Source organism: Pipra filicauda, unplaced genomic scaffold (genome assembly GCF_003945595.2).
Source record: "Pipra filicauda isolate LSUMZ 115617 unplaced genomic scaffold, ASM394559v2 scaffold348_size1222971_pilon, whole genome shotgun sequence".
Taxonomy (NCBI): domain Eukaryota; kingdom Metazoa; phylum Chordata; class Aves; order Passeriformes; family Pipridae; genus Pipra; species Pipra filicauda.
This window is the reverse complement of record NW_024104474.1, coordinates 1,084,491-1,104,387: the sequence shown is the minus strand read 5'-3', so window position 1 is coordinate 1,104,387 and position 19,897 is coordinate 1,084,491. Positions and strand designations below refer to the sequence as shown.

At 60.3% G+C, this 19,897-nt stretch overlaps 2 protein-coding genes and 1 long non-coding RNA gene across 3 annotated transcripts; all 3 read left to right on the top strand.

Annotated features, from left to right (window-relative positions):
- Positions 1-2,365: 2,365 nt before the first annotated feature.
- On the top strand, positions 2,366-3,097 carry LOC120323815. Its single transcript, XR_005564687.1, has 2 exons — positions 2,366-2,506; positions 2,802-3,097. It is a non-coding gene; the product is annotated as an uncharacterized LOC120323815 (long non-coding RNA).
- Positions 3,098-4,889: 1,792 nt separating this feature from the next.
- LOC120323810 lies at positions 4,890-11,090 on the top strand. Its single transcript, XM_039384358.1, has 15 exons — positions 4,890-5,714; positions 5,955-6,019; positions 6,134-6,556; positions 6,724-6,872; positions 7,103-7,250; positions 7,496-7,683; positions 7,771-7,908; positions 8,188-8,302; positions 8,473-8,610; positions 8,957-9,133; positions 9,265-9,420; positions 9,579-9,680; positions 10,072-10,174; positions 10,441-10,497; positions 10,797-11,090. Exons 1-15 carry the CDS (start codon positions 5,600-5,602, stop codon positions 11,000-11,002), a joined length of 2,280 nt encoding a protein of 759 aa, XP_039240292.1. The 5' UTR covers positions 4,890-5,599; the 3' UTR covers positions 11,003-11,090.
- Positions 11,091-12,492: 1,402 nt separating this feature from the next.
- Positions 12,493-19,239, top strand: LOC113995160 (maestro heat-like repeat-containing protein family member 6). The gene is made up of 15 exons (XM_039384363.1): positions 12,493-13,726; positions 13,967-14,031; positions 14,146-14,568; positions 14,736-14,884; positions 15,115-15,262; positions 15,508-15,695; positions 15,783-15,920; positions 16,200-16,314; positions 16,485-16,622; positions 16,969-17,145; positions 17,277-17,432; positions 17,591-17,692; positions 18,084-18,186; positions 18,595-18,651; positions 18,946-19,239. Exons 1-15 carry the CDS (start codon positions 13,612-13,614, stop codon positions 19,149-19,151), a joined length of 2,280 nt encoding a protein of 759 aa, XP_039240297.1. The 5' UTR covers positions 12,493-13,611; the 3' UTR covers positions 19,152-19,239.
- The last annotated feature ends 658 nt before the right edge of the window (positions 19,240-19,897 follow it).

Here is a 19,897-nt window from a genome sequence, read left to right as displayed (position 1 = left end):
CACCGAGTTTAGCCCTAAACAAAATGTGCTTTTGGTAAACATAATGAATTAGAGACTGAAATGAGAATATAGAATTCATTAATTTCCCCACAAAACTTGTGGCTTACCACATTTGCAGGTTCTGAAATAGATGCAATAGTCCTATAAAACATAGCTTACACCTTTCCCAGGCCTAGCTTTGGGTCCCTGAAATAACGCACTTGGACCTAGAAAAAGATTGTTTAAAAGAGAATTCGATAGGAAAGTGTGGCTTTCTCCTTTGACAATCCCCAATTTTCCATCAAGTTCTGCAGGCATCACAAGACTTCCTTCAGCACTCCTCCCTGAGGTGGTCTCTGCAAGCTCAAGGTAAGAAAAATCACAATTCTTCCTGAGTCTAAGAATTTTTTGGCAACTAGAGCTGTTTCACTGTTGTTCATTAATTTTTTTTGGTGTTTTTTTCTTACCAGAAGGGAGACTGTCCTTTTTCTGTTATTTTTTGGCTATAAATACATGGTTCATGAAATTTACGGTAATATCTTTATATCTTTTATGAAAAAAAACCAAATCTAAATGGCATAGAATTGGTAATTACAGAAAGCTCTACCTTACAATAGTTACAGCATTCTACTAGTCACCCATTTATGTAAAGCACATAAATGGCCCACAAAAAGGATGTTTCTGTGCATTTAACTTGAAAAGATGTTATTCAATAAAAATGTCCTTAATTTACTGGTATTATGTCATATAACTCCTTTCATTTTGCTTTGCTCCTCATTTAAAAAAGAAGAGATGAATTCAGAGAAATCTGCTGTTCACATAAAGATGGATTCCTGCCAAAATTTGTTGTTTGGTTCACAACCTTGAGATAATTGAGCTCTTTATTTTGCTAGTCTTATGCCTTCTTCGAGATATTTTATTGAAATTTCAAAACAAGCAAAGAAACAGGGAATCCATTTCAGATGGATTCCTGTAGGGAAAGTGAGACTAATTTCCATTTCGAAGTAAAAATCGCAATCGTGTTCAAAGTTAAGGCTCATGTATGAGAAAAGACAATGAAAATTTATGAAAAGATGATGCCTGTGATTGCATCTTTCATTAAAACTTCAGATGGAAGTTGGGCTGAACATATATGGGAAGAGGACTATGAAGACTCTTCATTAATGGTACAAAATTTAGAGGCCTGGCTGAGGACATAGTGCACTAGGGTGACTCTACAGTAAAAGACAAGAGCAGATGGAGTGCCAAGAGTGGCCCACACACTGCACAGGAGAGACAGAGGGTAAGGGCTTTGTTTCCTAAGTGGAAAGGCAGTTCTTCGCTTAAAGCAATGCATAGGAGTTGGCACTCCATGGACATAGAGAGATTCTTGTGCTGTCACCTTTTCTCTGGCAGGAATCTTCGTCCATATGCCATTTTGGCAGTCAGACTGCCAAGAGTGGCCCACACAGCGCGCAGGAGAGATGGAGGGAAAGGGTTTTCTTTCCTGGTTGGAAAAGCAATCGTTCGCATGCAGGAGCCCGGAGCTGGAATTGGCAGTATGATTCCCAAAATTGCATACGGATGAAGATTCCTCCCAGACAAAGGGTGCCAGCACAGAAAGCTCTCTGTGTCCATGGAGTGACAAGAGTGGCCCACACACTGCACAGAAGAAACAGAGGGTAAAGGCTTTTTTCCAGGGTGTAATTGCAGTCCTTCACTTGCAGGAGCAGTGCACTGGAATTGGCAGTCTGACTGCCAAAATTGTACATGGATGAAGATCCTTCCCAGACAAAAGGTGACAGCAGAATAATGTCTCTGTGTCAATGGAGTGCCAAGAGTGGCCCACACACTGCACAGGAGAGACGGAGGGTAAGGGTTTTGTTTCCTTTGGTGGAAACGCAGTTCTTCTCTTGAAGGAGCAATGCACTGTAATTGGCAGTCTAATTCCAAAAATTGCATACGGATGACGATTCCTTCCAGACAAAAGGTGACAGCACAGAAAGATCTCTGTGTCCATGGACTGCCAAGAGTGGCCCACACACTGCACAGGAGAGACAGTGCCCGGCCAAGGGGTAGAGCCCCAGCCAACCCTTCCCTCTGTGCCCTGCCGCTCTCTGCAGCTGGAAAAGGACAAGAGAAGAGCGGTCGACTATGTGTGCCAGGCTTTGCCATACCTGGAGAGCCCACAGGAGCCCCTGCGAGAGGCGGCCCTCAGGTTCATTGGTGAGCCACAAGGTCCCTCCCCGCCCCGCTGCAGCTCGGCCCCAGCCCCGGCTGCTGCAGCGGCAGCAGGATGCGGCCCAGGGATGTGCTGGGGAGCCCCGAGTGCCCTGGTGGCTGCCGCCTGTGCCAGACCAGCCCTGGGGAGTCCCGAGGCGGGAAGGCCCCGGGCTCAGCTCTGCCAGGGCAGGAGGGTGCGTGGCCGGGCCGGCAGCGCCGGCGGGGGGGAGCTGTGCCGCTGGGGCCCTGACAGGGTCTGTGTTCCCAGGGATCGCCGGGAGGTACCTGCGGGGACAGTGGGTAGAGCTGCAGATCGTCATTGACGGTGAGTGAGGGCAGTGGGGGCTGGTGAGGGGAGCACATAGCCCGGGGCAGGGAGCTGCAATCCTGCCCCGGCTGTGGAGGGCTCTGCTCCCTGCAGAGATGAGGAACGGCTTGGGCAGAGCAGAGATTTCAGGGGCACGGGGGGTATTGGTGGCCAGCACCTCCTGGCTGATCCCGTTGGGCCCTGCTCCCTCCTGGCCATGGCAAGAGCTGGGTGGGATGGTCCTTGCAGGAGGGGCTTCTTGGCTCGCCAGAGATCTGCTCTCTGACCTTGGCTCTGTTCTTTTCTCTTCTAGTTATTGAAGGCATGACTCCTGACAGCACTGCTGTCAAAAGCCTGGCACTTCAAACCCAGGAAATCCTAAGAGTTGTCCAAAGACCTCAGTCTTCTCCAGGTTCCAGCGGTTTGAAGATCAGCTCCAGAATGTGCAGAATAGGGAGGTTCCTCTGTGGGGCAGCTGCCGGAGGTCAGCGGAGAACTGATCCTGGGAACCCTGTCTGATGGGACCGCCTGAGCCTGCGGGACAGACCCCTCTGTGCAACCAGTTCCTGTTCCTCCACCTTGAGACTATGAAATCCCTCTTAGCATACACAGAGGCTCAGGAGTTTTTTTTGGTGCCCGGTGTCGTCGGGGCATCTGGGAAGAGGGGAAAAAGGGCCCTTGTGCTCCACAACACTTGCCCAAAGGTGCAGTGGGGAAGGGCAAGTGCCCCAAAGGCCCTTGGCCTTGGGGGGTTCTGCTGGAGCCTCAACAGTTGCAGCAGAGCGGATGGGCAGAGCCTGGAGCTGTGGGGCTCCCTGAGAAGCTGGCCCTGGGAGGTGCCCACAAGCCCTGTGCCAGCCGGGAAGCAGCATCTGTGGCCTGGCTGTCTGTGTTGCTGTCTGGCTTGCTGAGGGCTGGGAGGTGCCTCCTGAGCCAGCTCCCGTGGAGCTCCTTCAGGGCTGCGCCGCTGCCGGGCCGGGTGTGGGGGCTGGGGAGGGCCTGAGGGGACGGGGCGCTGGGAGGCCCTGAAGGGCTGAGGGGCTGCGGAGGCCCTGCCAGGACAAGGGAGTGGGAAGCAGCGAGGGGAATGCGTGAGGGGGTGGGTGGCAGGAGGCTGCGAGGGGACAGGCTGGGCAGAGGAGGCCCTGAGGGGACAGGCTGTGGGTAGGGCTGAGCAACTGGGGGGCAGAGGCTATAAGCAGCCCCCAGGCAGCCTCCCGGTTCCCTGCCAGCCGGCTGCTCTTGCACTCACCCGGGGCATCTCCCATGCCTGCGGCAGAAGGCCTAGAGGCACACAGCCAAGGGGGCCAGGGATTCTGAACTCAAAACGCAGGCCTTTCTGGAGTGGAAGGAGGAAGCAGCGGAAGCTGAAGCAAGGCCTCCTCTGGCTCAGGTTGCAGGATGGAGGGAAGTCAGCACTGTGCTGTCTGCTGCAAAGATGGCCCAGTTCACAAGCTCAGGTTTTGCTGCTAGAGGATCCTACTTTGGCCTTGCTGGAGCCCATTCCCTGCCAATGCACGGCCCCCCATTGCTCTTGTATCAGGTGTTCTGGACCCGTGGGAACACGTGTGCCCTGTGTCCACGTGGGAGCAGCAACCGGCAAAAGACGTCTGCTGCCAGCACTTGTCTTGGCTGCTCCTTCAGGAGGCTGGCACCTTAATCAGAGACAGGGAACACGTTTGCATCCCTGTCCCTTCCACTTTCCCCAATGCCCTGGTTATCAGCTGGGAGTCACAGCCGTACACACAGCAACTGGAGCTTTGAATATCAGACTGGGCAGCTTTTATTTTGCAGAATGCAAGAAAAAAAGTCCAAATAACACAAGGAAACTTGACAGGATGTCTGATCAATCTAATCTTCCTGCAGAACTCAGCAACTGAGGGGAGTTTTGTGCTGCAGCTCATCACTTGCCCGAAAAAAATCATTCCCACAAGGAGAAAGTGTTTCTGCCTTCTGACAGCTGCCGAACAGGGCCACCAACTGCTCCAGCTGCCGCTCCCAACAGCCCCCTGCAAGAGCACAGACATCAGTGCCCGTTGGCTTTGGCTGCCCTGTGGCAGAGAAGTGCCCCAGGGGCACAGTTCTGTGGGGCAGGAGACGGGCACCAGCCCTGCCAGGACTGGGGGCGGTGGCAGGTCTCCTTGGGTGAGGACTTGCCAGAGCTGCTGATTTTGGTGCAGCCCCAGGCAACGGGATGGGAGCAGCATTGGTGCCCTCGCCCCCACGTTCCTTCTGTGTGTCACAGCCCCGTGTTCGGGAGGGCCACCAGCCGGCACTTCTCCCAAGGAGCCCGTGCCAGCTCGTGTGGAGGCCCCGTGGCCTTCCCGCTGCGGCTGCGTTGGCAGCCGAGGGGGCTCCTTCTGCTGCCGTGGGCAGGCACAGCAGGGGAGAGTTTGCTTAGTTTTTCAGCTGTGCCTAAAGTTCGTGTCCAGCTGTCTTGGATGCTTTGGAGAACAGACTCCTTCCCACCTGGGGCACGTTGGCCGGGCTAGGGGAGGCCCCAGGGCACGTGGCAGTGTGTCACAGGGCCCTTTGTGACACGGTGGGATGGCACGGGGCAGGGTGTCACAGGGCCCTTTGTGACACGTGAGGACATAGTAGCGGTGGTGAGGTGGCCACGCCTCAGTGCTCCTCGGAGCGTGCGACGGGACAGACGGGACAGAGCGGTGCTGTGCGGAGCCCCCGTGCAGCCAACTCGTTCTTTTCTGATCCGGAGCGTTTTGGTGGATTTTCTGTGCTGCGAGCGTCCTCGAGGCCAGACCGCGGGACTTGTTGACACGGAGCTTTTGCGAGGTGTCCCCAATCCCTGCGGCAGCTGCCCTTGAGGCCGCACTGCAGCACTTGCTAACCCCTAGTGTTTGCTAGGCTTTTCTGTCTTTCAGGTGTCCTTGAGCCCAGACTGCAGGACTTGCTGACCCATACCGTTTGTTAGGCTTTTCTCTCTTTCAGGTGCCCTCGAGGCCAGACCGCAGGATTGGGGACCTGGAAATTTTTTCCGGAGTCTCCAATCCCTGCGGTAGGTGGCCTCGAGGGCAGCCTGCCGGACTTGGTGACCCGGAGATCTTCCGAGGTGTCTCTCTCTTGAAGGTGCCTTCAAGGCCAGACTGTGCGATGGCGGGAAGACACCTGAGCCTGCTCAGACCCTTTCAGATGAAGAAGAAAGGCCCTGGAGCTGCCCCATCCCAGCACCTAGAGAAGATGGAGCAGTTGCATCCCCTGCAGGAAGGTGAGTGGCACAGCTGGGCCACAGGGCTGGTGGCTGCAGCCGGCTCTGCCTCATCCCACCCCGTCCCCTGTGGACATGGCCAGGGAAAGGGAGGGGGAAAGAGGGCCCGGGACTGCTCCCCCGGCAGTTCCATGCACTGGGCATGCCGGGACCGGCCCTGCCTGTGGAGCGCAGGGCTGGGCCGTGTTCTCCGGCCTGTCCCGCAGCCCCTCAGCTCTGACCGCGCTCGCTCTTTGCCAGATCCAGGCCGGGACCGGACACAAGACCAGGACCGTGCCCGTGGCCGCTTCCGCAGGGCAGCACAGGTACCTGCAGCCACAGCCTCCTGGGCTGGGCCTGCTGTCCCTGCTCAGCCTGGCACCGCTGTCGGAGCTCTCCATGGCACATCCCACTCTTCCCTGCTCTCTGTTCTTCTGCAGGCCTTTCTGAAATTCTTGGGCATTCGGCGTAAAAGGACCACAACCAGACCGACCGAGGACATGGCACAGCCTGACCACAGCCCGACTGAGCTCGAGACGGACCCTGATGTCACCACCACACTGACTGATGGCACAGGAAACTGTGATACCCCGCCTACTGTTCACGCAACAAAGTCTGACCCTGCTTTGACTGATGCTACAACAGACGCTGAGAGCCCATCAATTGATCGCACTGCAATCTCTGACATCCCGTTGAGCGATGAACCCACAAACTCTGGCGCTGCACCACCCGATCTCACTGCGGAGGCCGACACTGCAATGACCGAGGGCACTGCAGACACTGACCTCGTGCCCAGGGAGAGTGCGAACTATGCTCCCACTCCAGATATTTTTGAGGAGAATGGTGTCTCCAGTCCAGAGCAAGTAAGCAGCCTGTGCCCAAGGCTCAAGCCACTCCAGGGGGTTGTGGACCCTCAAGCCAGCTCCCCTGGGCCCTCTCAGCCTTTGAGGCCAGCACAGTGTGGTGGGAAGGGAAGCACTCATCAGGGAAGCTGGGCAAGTTGGCAGCTCTTCCCCCATGCCTCCTCCAGGTGCCAGCCTTCGTCAGGAACGTGCACCAGAGACTGACAGCCAGCGCCACTCCAGAAGAGAAGCTGCTGACGGAGTTTCTGAGGGTGACTGAGGCACACCCTGCTGATGTTGTGTTCACCCTCCTGCGCTGTGCCCCATCGTGTGACAGGTACAGGGCCTCCCTGCCTTCACGGCTCGGGGCTTACCAGCCTTCAGAGCACATCACCCTGTCCATCCCGTCCTACATGGTCTGCCAGAGGGACGGAGAGTTCCAGGACCATCTGGAGCCTCTGTTTCCCAGCCCTGCCATGTCAGCCTCCATCCTGCTGCCATGGTCCCTCCCTGCTCCTCAAGGCACTTTGGCCAGCACCCCCCTGACACAGAACTCTGGCCCCACAGAGCTGCTGCAACCCTGTGGAAGACCATCGCCTCATCGGGAAGGACAGTGGAGAAGGTGCTGCCAGAGCTGCTCCGTGTGATGCAGAACTGGCCACAGCTCAGCATGTCCACCTCCGACGGGGACAAAACGGATGTCTTTGCCCTGGCTGTGAGTTTCTGGAACTGGACTTTACTTGCCCACAGGTCACTTCTCCAGTAGCTCTCCATCCTCCCCGAGCACTGCATCTCCCTGCCTCAGGCACTGGGCTGGAAACCTGGCTTAGGGGCGGGTTCAGGGACACCAGGCTGGGGGCTGCCCCTGCGTCTTCCCTGGCCTCTCCCTCCCCCACCTGGGCTCTTTCACATGGACATCTGGGCACTGAGAGCTGTGTCCGGGTGGTTTATCTTTTGCAGGCAACCAGGGTGATTTGGGAGATTCTCCAGGTGCTCCGGTGCCCAGAGCCATTGAAAAAGTATTCCCCCCGTCTCCTCGTGGATCTGCTCTTCCAGATTTCCATCAGCCCAGAGCAGACACCAGAGGAAGTTGACACCTTGTGGAAGGAATGCCAGAAGCAATACGACCTTCCAACAGACTCCAAGAGGTGCTCTGTCCCAGTCCTCCTGACCCTCTCATGCCCTCGGGGCTGCTCAGGGCTCCCAGCGTGACCTGGGCTTTGCTCTGCACCCAGGTTTGCAGTGCTGACCATGAAGGCCCTGCTTTGTCATCTGGAGTGTGAAGATGTCGTGCTTTCAATGGAACGGAAGCGTGGCTGGGACACGCTCCTCAGGGCTGACAGCCGCCACTATGCAGTGGGTCTGCTGGCCAGGTGAGACCCCCTTGTCCCCGCTGCCCCTGTCATTTCTGCCCTCTGCACAGGGCACCCCACGCAGTGCCCGTGGTCGTGGGCCAGAGGGCCTTGTCACCCAGGGATGGCCGAGCAGAGTGGAAAAGGCTGGGAGAGGCGGGTGCGCAGGAGGAGCCGCTTGCCAGAGAGCCCTCGTCCCCTCCCAAACTGGTGGGGAAAGACCAGGACTCTGTCAGTGAGTCCCGGGAGAGGTTGGCCCACCTGGCTCAGGGTTGATGGTACCTGTTTCCCCCGAGGCAGGGAGTTGTGCCGTGCCTCGAGCCCCTTGTATTACCGGGTTGCCTGCTGCCTGCTGGGGCTGCTCACCAGGGAGAAGACCTGCTGGGAGCTTCCTGCCATGGCGTTCGTTGTGGAGGTGAGCCTGATGGCGAGCGCTGCCTTGCTGACCTGCCTCCACCTCTCTGCCCTCTCGCAGCTGCAGCTGCCGGGGACGGTGCCGCGCCCTGCGCTGCTGCCTGGGCCCAGCCCGGTGCGGGTCTGGGCTCCTGCCGGCCGGGCATCCCGTCACTGCTCCGTGCCTTTCAGGTCCTGGAATGCCTGGACATGACTGAGTGGAGTGACAGCTTCCTCGAGATCCTTTCCAGGTGCCTGCGGAGCGAGCACACAGAGATGCGTCGCGTGGTGCTGAGAATCCTGGTGGTGCTGAGCAAGGATCCTGTGATGGTGAGGAGGGGGCAATTGGCTGAAGCTGTGCTGGCAGCCTGGGGCTGGGGAGCACAATCGCTTGGGCTTGGCTGGGCCAAGGGGAAGTTTAGGCTGGGGAGTAGGGAAAGGTTCTTCACTCAGAGGGTGGTCTGGCACTGGAACAGGCCCCACTGGGAAGAGGTCACAGCCCCAAGGCTGCCAGAGCTCGAGGACAACACTCTCAGGGACATGATGGGATTGTTGGGCATGGTCCTGTGCAGGGCCAGGAGTTGGACTCAGTGATCCTTGTGGGTCACTTCCAACTCGGGATATTCTAGGATTCCATGATTCATGGCTTCACAGCACAGCATTGTGTTCCACACAGGCTGACGGCGTGTGGAGTCTGACACGAAGCCTCATGGATGTTCTGTGGGATACAGACGGAGAGTTGGTCTGGGCGGCCCTCTCTGTATTCATCAATGAAGTCGAGGACAGAGACATCCGAATCTCCACCCCCACTGCCCTGCGGCTGGCTGAGGTGCTCCAGCCACTCTTTGGCCACGTAAGGCTCTGTGCCCCCCACCCCAGGCGCTGGGTGCTGCCAGGAAACTGTGGCCTGTGGATTTGCAGGCTTGTGCCCCGGTGGGCCTGGAGCAGCAGGTGCTGAGGTCTTTTCCTCTTCCTTTCCATCAGGACAACATCCACGTGCAGGTGCTCTCCATTTACCTCTTCCGAAAGGTGATGGAGTTGGGAGTGGAGGAGAGTAAACAACCCATGAAGACACACGTCATCTTCAGCCTGCTCCCACTTTTTTTCTACTGGCATAATGAGAACCAGGACGTGGCAGAAGTGAGAACTTGCAGGGTCTGGTGTGCCTGCGGCAGGAGGCTGGGCTGTCTCCTGCCCTGGCACCTCAAAGGCTCCAATCTCCTCCTGGCCTTGGTCCCGGGACACGGGTCTCGTGCCCTGGCCTGCGATGCCATGTCCTGGTCTCTGTTGCTCTGCAGGCATCTCGGGAAGCGCTGCTTCGTGCAGCGCGGTTGCTGAAGAGGAGGGATCTCGTGAAGCTGCTGAAGACAGAGCAGCCTTGGAAGTTCAGTGAGTGCCTGGTAAGGACGACCCCAAAGCCGCAGTCCCCAGTGCCCAGAGTGCGGGGCCGGCACTGTGCCCCTGCCCACTGCTGCAGCCGCCCGCGGGACAGCAGCCTGCGCCCCACCCGCTGCTGCCTTGCCTGGGGCGTGCGGGCTCCTCTGCGGGCTGCTCTGCCCCCGAGCCAGGGTGCCGCTGGAGCCCCGGCCCAGCTGGGCTGTGGGGCAGGGCGGCCCCGCGGCTGCCGGGGAGCAGCCGGCCCTCTGCTCCCTCCAAAGCCGGCCCCAGCGGCTGCTGCCCGGGCCTCAGGGCTGTGCGGGCAGGGGAGGCCAGTGCTGGGCGCAGGCAGCGCCCGGCCAAGGGGCAGAGCCCCAGCCAACCCTTCCCTCTGTGCCCTGCCGCTCTCTGCAGCTGGAAAAGGACAAGAGAAGAGTGGTCGACTATCTGTGCCAGGCCCTGCCGTACCTGGAGAGCCCACAGGAGTCCGTGAGAGAGGCGGCCCTCAGGTTCATTGGTGAGCCACAAGGTCCCTCCCCGCCCCGCTGCAGCTCGGCCCCAGCCCCGGCTGCTGCAGCGGCAGCAGGATGCGGCCCAGGGATGTGCTGGGGAGCCCCGAGTGCCCTGGTGGCTGCCGCCCTGTGCCAGACCAGCCCTGGGGCGTCCCGAGGCGGGAAGGCCCCGGGCTCAGCTCTGCCAGGGCAGGAGGGTGCGTGGCCGGGCCGGCAGCGCCGCCGGGGGGGAGCTGTGCCGCTGGGGCCCTGACAGGCTCTGTGTTCCCAGGGGTCGCCGGGAGGTACCTGAAGGGACAGCGGGTAGAGCTGCAGGACATCATTGACGGTGAGTGAGGGCACTGGGGGCTGGTGAGGGGAGCACAGAGCCCGGGGCAGGGAGCTGCAATCCTGCCCTGGCTGCGCAGGGCTCTGCTCCCTGCAGAGATGAGGAACGGCTTGGGCAGAGCAGAGAGAGATTCCAGGGGCACGGGGGGGATTGGTGGCCAGCACCTCCTGGCTGATCCCGTTGGGCCCTGCTCCCTCCTGGCCATGGCAAGAGCTGGGTGGGATGGTCCTTGCAGGAGGGGCTTCTTGGCTCGCCAGAGATCTGCTCTCTGACCTTGGCTCTGTTCTTTTCTCTTCTAGTTATTGAAGGCATGACTCCTGACAGCACTGCTGTCAAAAGCCTGGCACTTCAAACCCAGGAAATCCTAAGAGTTGTCCAAAGACCTCAGTCTTCTCCAGGTTCCAGCGGTTTGAAGATCAGCTCCACAATGTGCAGAATAGGGAGGTTCCTCTGTGGGGCAGCTGCCGGAGGTCAGCGGAGAACTGATCCTGGGAACCCTGTCTGATGGGACCACCTGAGCCTGCGGGACAGACCCCTCTGTGCAACCAGTTCCTGTTCCTCCACCTTGAGACTATGAAATCCCTCTTAGCATACACAGAGGCTCAGGAGTTTTTTTTGGTGCCCGGTGTCGTCGGGGCATCTGGGAAGAGGGGAAAAAGGGCCCTTGTGCTCCACAACACTTGCCCAAAGGTGCAGTGGGGAAGGGCAAGTGCCCCAAAGGCCCTTGGCCTTGGGGGGTTCTGCTGGAGCCTCAACAGTTGCAGCAGAGCGGATGGGCAGAGCCTGGAGCTGTGGGGCTCCCTGAGAAGTTGGCCCTGGGAGGTGCCCACAAGCCCTGTGCCAGCCGGGAAGCAGCATCTGTGGCCTGGCTGTCTGTGTTGCTGTCTGGCTTGCTGAGGGCTGGGAGGTGCCTCCTGAGCCAGCTCCCGTGGAGCTCCTTCAGGGCTGCGCCGCTGCCGGGCCGGGTGTGGGGGCTGGGGAGAGCCTGAGGGGACGGGGCGCTGGGAGGCCCTGAAGGGCTGAGGGGCTGCGGAGGCCCTGCCAGGACAAGGGAGTGGGAAGCAGCGAGGGGAATGCGTGAGGGGGTGGGTGGCAGGAGGCTGCGAGGGGACAGGCTGGGCAGAGGAGGCCCTGAGGGGACAGGCTGTGGGTAGGGCTGAGCAACTGGGGGGCAGAGGCCATAAGCAGCCCCCAGGCAGCCTCCCGGTTCCCTGCCAGCCGGCTGCTCTTGCACTCACCCGGGGCATCTCCCATGCCTGCGGCAGAAGGCCTGGAGGCCTGGGCAGGAGGGTGGGCACACTACCAAGGGGGCCAGGGATTCTGAACTCAAAACGCAGGCCTTTCTGGAGTGGAAGGAAGAAGTAGCAGAAGGTGAAGCAAGGCCTCCTCTGGCTCAGGTTGCAGGATGGAGGGAAGTCAGCACTGTGCTGTCTGCTGCAAAGATGGCCCAGTTCACAAGCTCAGGTTTTGCTGCTAGAGGATCCTACTTTGGGCTTGCTGGAGCCCATTCCCTACCAATGCACGGCCCCCCATTGCTCTTGCATCAAGTGTTCTGCACCCGTGGCAACACGTGTGCCCTGTGTCCACGTGGGAGCAGCAACCGGCAAAAGACGTCTGCTGCCAGCACTTGTCTTGGCTGCTCCTTCAGGAGGCTGGCACCTTAATCAGAGACAGGGAACACGTTTGCATCCCTGTCCCTTCCACTTTCCCCAATGCCCTGGTTATCAGCTGGGAGTCACAGCCGTACACACAGCAACTGGAGCTTTGAATATCAGACTGGGCAGCTTTTATTTTGCAGAATGCAAGAAAAAAAGTCCAAATAACACAAGGAAACTTGACAGGATGTCTGATCAATCTAATCTTCCTGCAGAACTCAGCAACTGAGGGGAGTTTTGTGCTGCAGCTCATCACTTGCCCGAAAAAAATCATTCCCACAAGGAGAAAGTGTTTCTGCCTTCTGACAGCTGCGAACAGGGCCACCAACTGCTCCAGCTGCCGCTCCCAACAGCCCCCTGCAAGAGCACAGACATCAGTGCCCGTTGGCTTTGGCTGCCCTGTGGCAGAGAAGTGCCCCAGGGGCACAGTTCTGTGGGGCAGGAGACGGGCACCAGCCCTGCCAGGACTGGGGGCGGTGGCAGGTCTCCTTGGGTGAGGACTTGCCAGAGCTGCTGATTTTGGTGCAGCCCCGGGCAACGGGATGGGAGCAGCATTGGTGCCCTCGCCCCCACGTTCCTTCTGTGTGTCACAGCCCCGTGTTCGGGAGGGCCACCAGCCGGCACTTCTCCCAAGGAGCCCGTGCCAGCTCGTGTGGAGGCCCCGTGGCCTTCCCGCTGCGGCTGCGTTGGCAGCCGAGGGGGCTCCTTCTGCTGCCGTGGGCAGGCACAGCAGGGGAGGGTTTGCTTAGTTTTTCAGCTGTGCCTAAAGTTCGTGTCCAGCTGTCTTGGATGCTTTGGAGAATGGACTCCTTCCCGCCTGGGGCAGGTTGGCCGGGCTAGGGGAGGCCCCAGGGCACGTGGCAGTGTGTCCCAGGGCCCTTTGTGACACGGTGGGATGGCACGGGGCAGGGCGTCACAGGGCCCTTTGTGACACGTGATGACTTAGTAGTGGTGGTGAGGTGGCCACGCCTCAGTGCTCCTCGGAGCGTGCGACGGGACAGACGGGACAGAGCGGTGCTGTGCGGAGCCCCCGTGCAGCCAACTCGTTCTTTTCTGATCCGGAGCGTTTTGGTGGATTTTCTGTGCTGCGAGCGTCCTCGAGGCCAGACCGCGGGACTTGGTGACACGGAGCTTTTGCGAGGTGTCCCCAATCCCTGCGGCAGCTGCCCTTGAGGCCGCACTGCAGCACTTGCTAACCCCTAGTGTTTGCTAGGCTTTTCTGTCTTTCAGGTGTCCTTGAGCCCAGACTGCAGGACTTGCTGACCCATACCGTTTGTTAGGCTTTTCTCTCTTTCAGGTGCCCTCGAGGCCAGACCGCAGGATTGGGGACCTGGAAATTTTTTCCGGAGTCTCCAATCCCTGCGGTAGGTGGCCTCGAGGGCAGCCTGCCGGACTTGGTGACCCGGAGATCTTCCGAGGTGTCTCTCTCTTGAAGGTGCCTTCAAGGCCAGACTGTGCGATGGCGGGAAGACACCTGAGCCTGCTCAGACCCTTTCAGATGAAGAAGAAAGGCCCTGGAGCTGCCCCATCCCAGCACCTAGAGAAGATGGAGCAGTTGCATCCCCTGCAGGAAGGTGAGTGGCACAGCTGGGCCACAGGGCTGGTGGCTGCAGCCGGCTCTGCCTCATCCCACCCCGTCCCCTGTGGACATGGCCAGGGAAAGGGAGGGGGAAAGAGGGCCCGGGACTGCTCCCCCGGCAGTTCCATGCACTGGGCATGCCGGGACCGGCCCTGCCTGTGGAGCGCAGGGCTGGGCCGTGTTCTCCGGCCTGTCCCGCAGCCCCTCAGCTCTGACCGCGCTCGCTCTTTGCCAGATCCAGGCCGGGACCGGACACAAGACCAGGACCGTGCCCGTGGCCGCTTCCGCAGGGCAGCACAGGTACCTGCAGCCACAGCCTCCTGGGCTGGGCCTGCTGTCCCTGCTCAGCCTGGCACCGCTGTCGGAGCTCTCCATGGCACATCCCACTCTTCCCTGCTCTCTGTTCTTCTGCAGGCCTTTCTGAAATTCTTGGGCATTCGGCGTAAAAGGACCACAACCAGACCGACCGAGGACATGGCACAGCCTGACCACAGCCCGACTGAGCTCGAGACGGACCCTGATGTCACCACCACACTGACTGATGGCACAGGAAACTGTGATACCCCGCCTACTGTTCACGCAACAAAGTCTGACCCTGCTTTGACTGATGCTACAACAGACGCTGAGAGCCCATCGATTGATCGCACTGCAATCTCTGACATCCCGTTGAGCGATGAACCCACAAACTCTGGCGCTGCACCACCCGATCTCACTGCGGAGGCCGACACTGCAATGACCGAGGGCACTGCAGACACTGACCTCGTGCCCAGGGAGAGTGCGAACTATGCTCCCACTCCAGATATTTTTGAGGAGAATGGTGTCTCCAGTCCAGAGCAAGTAAGCAGCCTGTGCCCAAGGCTCAAGCCACTCCAGGGGGTTGTGGACCCTCAAGCCAGCTCCCCTGGGCCCTCTCAGCCTTTGAGGCCAGCACAGTGTGGTGGGAAGGGAAGCACTCATCAGGGAAGCTGGGCAAGTTGGCAGCTCTTCCCCCATGCCTCCTCCAGGTGCCAGCCTTCGTCAGGAACGTGCACCAGAGACTGACAGCCAGCGCCACTCCAGAAGAGAAGCTGCTGACGGAGTTTCTGAGGGTGACTGAGGCACACCCTGCTGATGTTGTGTTCACCCTCCTGCGCTGTGCCCCATCGTGTGACAGGTACAGGGCCTCCCTGCCTTCACGGCTCGGGGCTTACCAGCCTTCAGAGCACATCACCCTGTCCATCCCGTCCTACATGGTCTGCCAGAGGGACGGAGAGTTCCAGGACCATCTGGAGCCTCTGTTTCCCAGCCCTGCCATGTCAGCCTCCATCCTGCTGCCATGGTCCCTCCCTGCTCCTCAAGGCACTTTGGCCAGCACCCCCCTGACACAGAACTCTGGCCCCACAGAGCTGCTGCAACCCTGTGGAAGACCATCGCCTCATCGGGAAGGACAGTGGAGAAGGTGCTGCCAGAGCTGCTCCGTGTGATGCAGAACTGGCCACAGCTCAGCATGTCCACCTCCGACGGGGACAAAACGGATGTCTTTGCCCTGGCTGTGAGTTTCTGGAACTGGACTTTACTTGCCCACAGGTCACTTCTCCAGTAGCTCTCCATCCTCCCCGAGCACTGCATATCCCTGCCTCAGGCACTGGGCTGGAAACCTGGCTTAGGGGCGGGTTCAGGGACACCAGGCTGGGGGCTGCCCCTGCGTCTTCCCTGGCCTCTCCCTCCCCCACCTGGGCTCTTTCACATGGACATCTGGGCACTGAGAGCTGTGTCCGGGTGGTTTATCTTTTGCAGGCAACCAGGGTGATTTGGGAGATTCTCCAGGTGCTCCGGTGCCCAGAGCCATTGAAAAAGTATTCCCCCTGTCTCCTCGTGGATCTGCTCTTCCAGATTTCCATCAGCCCAGAGCAGACACCAGAGGAAGTTGACACCTTGTGGAAGGAATGCCAGAAGCAATACGACCTTCCAACAGACTCCAAGAGGTGCTCTGTCCCAGTCCTCCTGACCCTCTCATGCCCTCGGGGCTGCTCAGGGCTCCCAGCGTGACCTGGGCTTTGCTCTGCACCCAGGTTTGCAGTGCTGACCATGAAGGCCCTGCTTTGTCATCTGGAGTGTGAAGATGTCGTGCTTTCAATGGAACGGAAGCGTGGCTGGGACACGCTCCTCAGGGCTGACAGCCGCCACTATGCAGTGGGTCTGCTGGCCAGGTGAGACCCCCTTGTCCCCGCTGCCCCTGTCATTTCTGCCCTCTGCACAGGGCACCCCACGCAGTGCCCGTGGTCGTGGGCCAGAGGGCCTTGTCACCCAGGGATGGCCGAGCAGAGTGGAAAAGGCTGGGAGAGGCGGGTGCGCAGGAGGAGCCGCTTGCCAGAGAGCCCTCGTCCCCTCCCAAACTGGTGGGGAAAGACCAGGACTCTGTCAGTGAGTCCCGGGAGAGGTTGGCCCACCTGGCTCAGGGTTGATGGTACCTGTTTCCCCCGAGGCAGGGAGTTGTGCCGTGCCTCGAGCCCCTTGTATTACCGGGTTGCCTGCTGCCTGCTGGGGTTGCTCACCAGGGAGAAGATCTCCTGGGAGCTTCCTGCCATGGCGTTCGTTGTGGAGGTGAGCCTGATGGCGAGCGCTGCCTTGCTGACCTGCCTCCACCTCTCTGCCCTCTCGCAGCTGCAGCTGCCGGGGACGGTGCCGCGCCCTGCGCTGCTGCCTGGGCCCAGCCCGGTGCGGGTCTGGGCTCCTGCCGGCCGGGCATCCCGTCACTGCTCCGTGCCTTTCAGGTCCTGGAATGCCTGGACATGACTGAGTGGAGTGACAGCTTCCTCGAGATCCTTTCCAGGTGCCTGCGGAGCGAGCACACAGAGATGCGTCGCGTGGTGCTGAGAATCCTGGTGGTGCTGAGCAAGGATCCTGTGATGGTGAGGAGGGGGCAATTGGCTGAAGCTGTGCTGGCAGCCTGGGGCTGGGGAGCACAATCGCTTGGGCTTGGCTGGGCCAAGGGGAAGTTTAGGCTGGGGAGTAGGGAAAGGTTCTTCACTCAGAGGGTGGTCTGGCACTGGAACAGGCCCCACTGGGAAGAGGTCACAGCCCCAAGGCTGCCAGAGCTCGAGGACAACACTCTCAGGGACATGATGGGATTGTTGGGCATGGTCCTGTGCAGGGCCAGGAGTTGGACTCAGTGATCCTTGTGGGTCACTTCCAACTCGGGATATTCTAGGATTCCATGATTCATGGCTTCACAGCACAGCATTGTGTTCCACACAGGCTGACGGCGTGTGGAGTCTGACACGAAGCCTCATGGATGTTCTGTGGGATACAGACGGAGAGTTGGTCTGGGCGGCCCTCTCTGTATTCATCAATGAAGTCGAGGACAGAGACATCCGAATCTCCACCCCCACTGCCCTGCGGCTGGCTGAGGTGCTCCAGCCACTCTTTGGCCACGTAAGGCTCTGTGCCCCCCACCCCAGGCGCTGGGTGCTGCCAGGAAACTGTGGCCTGTGGATTTGCAGGCTTGTGCCCCGGTGGGCCTGGAGCAGCAGGTGCTGAGGTCTTTTCCTCTTCCTTTCCATCAGGACAACATCCACGTGCAGGTGCTCTCCATTTACCTCTTCCGAAAGGTGATGGAGTTGGGAGTGGAGGAGAGTAAACAACCCATGAAGACACACGTCATCTTCAGCCTGCTCCCACTTTTTTTCTACTGGCATAATGAGAACCAGGACGTGGCAGAAGTGAGAACTTGCAGGGTCTGGTGTGCCTGCGGCAGGAGGCTGGGCTGTCTCCTGCCCTGGCACCTCAAAGGCTCCAATCTCCTCCTGGCCTTGGTCCAGGGACACGGGTCTCGTGCCCTGGCCTGCGATGCCATGTCCTGGTCTCTGTTGCTCTGCAGGCATCTCGGGAAGCGCTGCTTCGTGCAGCGCGGTTGCTGAAGAGGAGGGATCTCGTGAAGCTGCTGAAGACAGAGCAGCCTTGGAAGTTCAGTGAGTGCCTGGTAAGGACGACCCCAAAGCCGCAGTCCCCAGTGCCCAGAGTGCGGGGCCGGCACTGTGCCCCTGCCCACTGCTGCAGCCGCCCGCGGGACAGCAGCCTGCGCCCCACCCGCTGCTGCCTTGCCTGGGGCGTGCGGGCTCCTCTGCGGGCTGCTCTGCCCCCGAGCCAGGGTGCCGCTGGAGCCCCGGCCCAGCTGGGCTGTGGGGCAGGGCGGCCCCGCGGCTGCCGGGGAGCAGCCGGCCCTCTGCTCCCTCCAAAGCCGGCCCCAGCGGCTGCTGCCCGGGCCTCAGGGCTGTGCGGGCAGGGGAGGCCAGTGCTGGGCGCAGGCAGCGCCCGGCCAAGGGGCAGAGCCCCAGCCAACCCTTCCCTCTGCGCCCTGCCGCTCTCTGCAGCTGGAAAAGGACAAGAGAAGAGCGGTCGACTATGTGTGCCAGGCCCTGCCGTACCTGGAGAGCCCACAGGAGCCCGTGCGAGAGGCGGCCCTCAGGTTCATTGGTGAGCCACAAGGTCCCTCCCCGCCCCGCTGCAGCTCGGCCCCAGCCCCGGCTGCTGCAGCGGCAGCAGGATGCGGCCCAGGGATGTGCTGGGGGGCCCCAAGTGCCCTGGTGGCTGCCGCCCTGTGCCAGCCCAGCCCTGGGGAGTCCCGAGGCGGGAAGGCCCCGGGCTCAGCTCTGCCAGGGCAGGAGGGTGCGTGGCCGGGCCGGCAGCGGAACACGGGGCGGTGGGAGGAGCGCAGGCGAGCGGGCGGGGCCCGACGGGGGGGATAGATTCCTGCGGACCGACTGAACGGGGGGGCAGACGGGGCGAAGCCGACCGCGCCCTCCGTGGAGCCGAAGCCACGCCCAGCCGCCCCGCCGGGGGGGAGCTGTGCCGCTGGGGCCCTGACAGGGTCTGTGTTCCCAGGGATCGCCGGGAGGTACCTGAAGGGACAGTACCAAGAGCTGCAGGACATCATTGACGGTGAGTGAGGGCAGTGGGGCTGGTGAGGGGAGCACATAGCCCGGGGCAGGGAGCTGCAATCCTGCCCTGGCTGCGCAGGGCTCTGCTCCCTGCAGAGATGAGGAACGGCTTGGGCAGAGCAGAGATTTCAGGGGCACGGGGGGTATTGGTGGCCAGCACCTCCTGGCTGATCCCGTTGGGCCCTGCTCCCTCCTGGCCATGGCAAGAGCTGGGTGGGATGGTCCTTGCAGGAGGGGCTTCTTGGCTCGCCAGAGATCTGCTCTCTGACCTTGGCTCTGTTCTTTTCTCTTCTAGTTATTGAAGGCATGACTCCTGACAGCACTGCTGTCAAAAGCCTGGCACTTCAAACCCAGGAAATCCTAAGAGTTGTCCAAAGACCTCAGTCTTCTCCAGGTTCCAGCGGTTTGAAGATCAGCTCCACAATGTGCAGAATAGGGAGGTTCCTCTGTGGGGCAGCTGCCGGAGGTCAGCGGAGAACTGATCCTGGGAACCCTGTCTGATGGGACCACCTGAGCCTGCGGGACAGACCCCTCTGTGCAACCAGTTCCTGTTCCTCCACCTTGAGACTATGAAATCCCTCTTAGCATACACAGAGGCTCAGGAGTTTTTTTTGGTGCCCGGTGTCGTCGGGGCATCTGGGAAGAGGGGAAAAAGGGCCCTTGTGCTCCACAACACTTGCCCAAAGGTGCAGTGGGGAAGGGCAAGTGCCCCAAAGGCCCTTGGCCTTGGGGGGTTCTGCTGGAGCCTCAACAGTTGCAGCAGAGCGGATGGGCAGAGCCTGGAGCTGTGGGGCTCCCTGAGAAGTTGGCCCTGGGAGGTGCCCACAAGCCCTGTGCCAGCCGGGAAGCAGCATCTGTGGCCTGGCTGTCTGTGTTGCTGTCTGGCTTGCTGAGGGCTGGGAGGTGCCTCCTGAGCCAGCTCCCGTGGAGCTCCTTCAGGGCTGCGCCGCTGCCGGGCCGGTTGTGGGGGCTGGGGAGAGCCTGAGGGGACGGGGCGCTGGGAGGCCCTGAAGGGCTGAGGGGCTGCGGAGGCCCTGCCAGGACAAGGGAGTGGGAAGCAGCGAGGGCAGTGCGTGAGGGGGTGGGTGGCAGGAGGCTGCGAGGGGACAGGCTGGGCAGAGGAGGCCCTGAGGGGACAGGCTGTGGGTAGGGCTGAGCAACTGGGGGGCAGAGGCTATAAGCAGCCCCCAGGCAGCCTCCCGGTTCCCTGCCAGCCGGCTGCTCTTGCACTCACCCGGGGCATCTCC

Bases quoted from the DNA above. Each gene is read 5' to 3' on its own strand.
- LOC120323810 (XM_039384358.1), top strand. From the start codon at position 5,600: ATGGCGGGAAGACACCTGAGCCTGCTCAGACCCTTTCAGATGAAGAAG. The intron at 8,303-8,472 runs GTGAGCCTGATG...CGTGCCTTTCAG, and splicing joins CCATGGCGTTCGTTGTGGAG to GTCCTGGAATGCCTGGACAT. The intron at 10,175-10,440 runs GTGAGCCACAAG...CTGTGTTCCCAG, and splicing joins GGCGGCCCTCAGGTTCATTG to GGGTCGCCGGGAGGTACCTG.
- LOC113995160 (XM_039384363.1), top strand. From the start codon at position 13,612: ATGGCGGGAAGACACCTGAGCCTGCTCAGACCCTTTCAGATGAAGAAG. The intron at 14,885-15,114 runs GTACAGGGCCTC...CTGGCCCCACAG, and splicing joins TGTGCCCCATCGTGTGACAG to AGCTGCTGCAACCCTGTGGA. The intron at 18,187-18,594 runs GTGAGCCACAAG...CTGTGTTCCCAG, and splicing joins GGCGGCCCTCAGGTTCATTG to GGATCGCCGGGAGGTACCTG.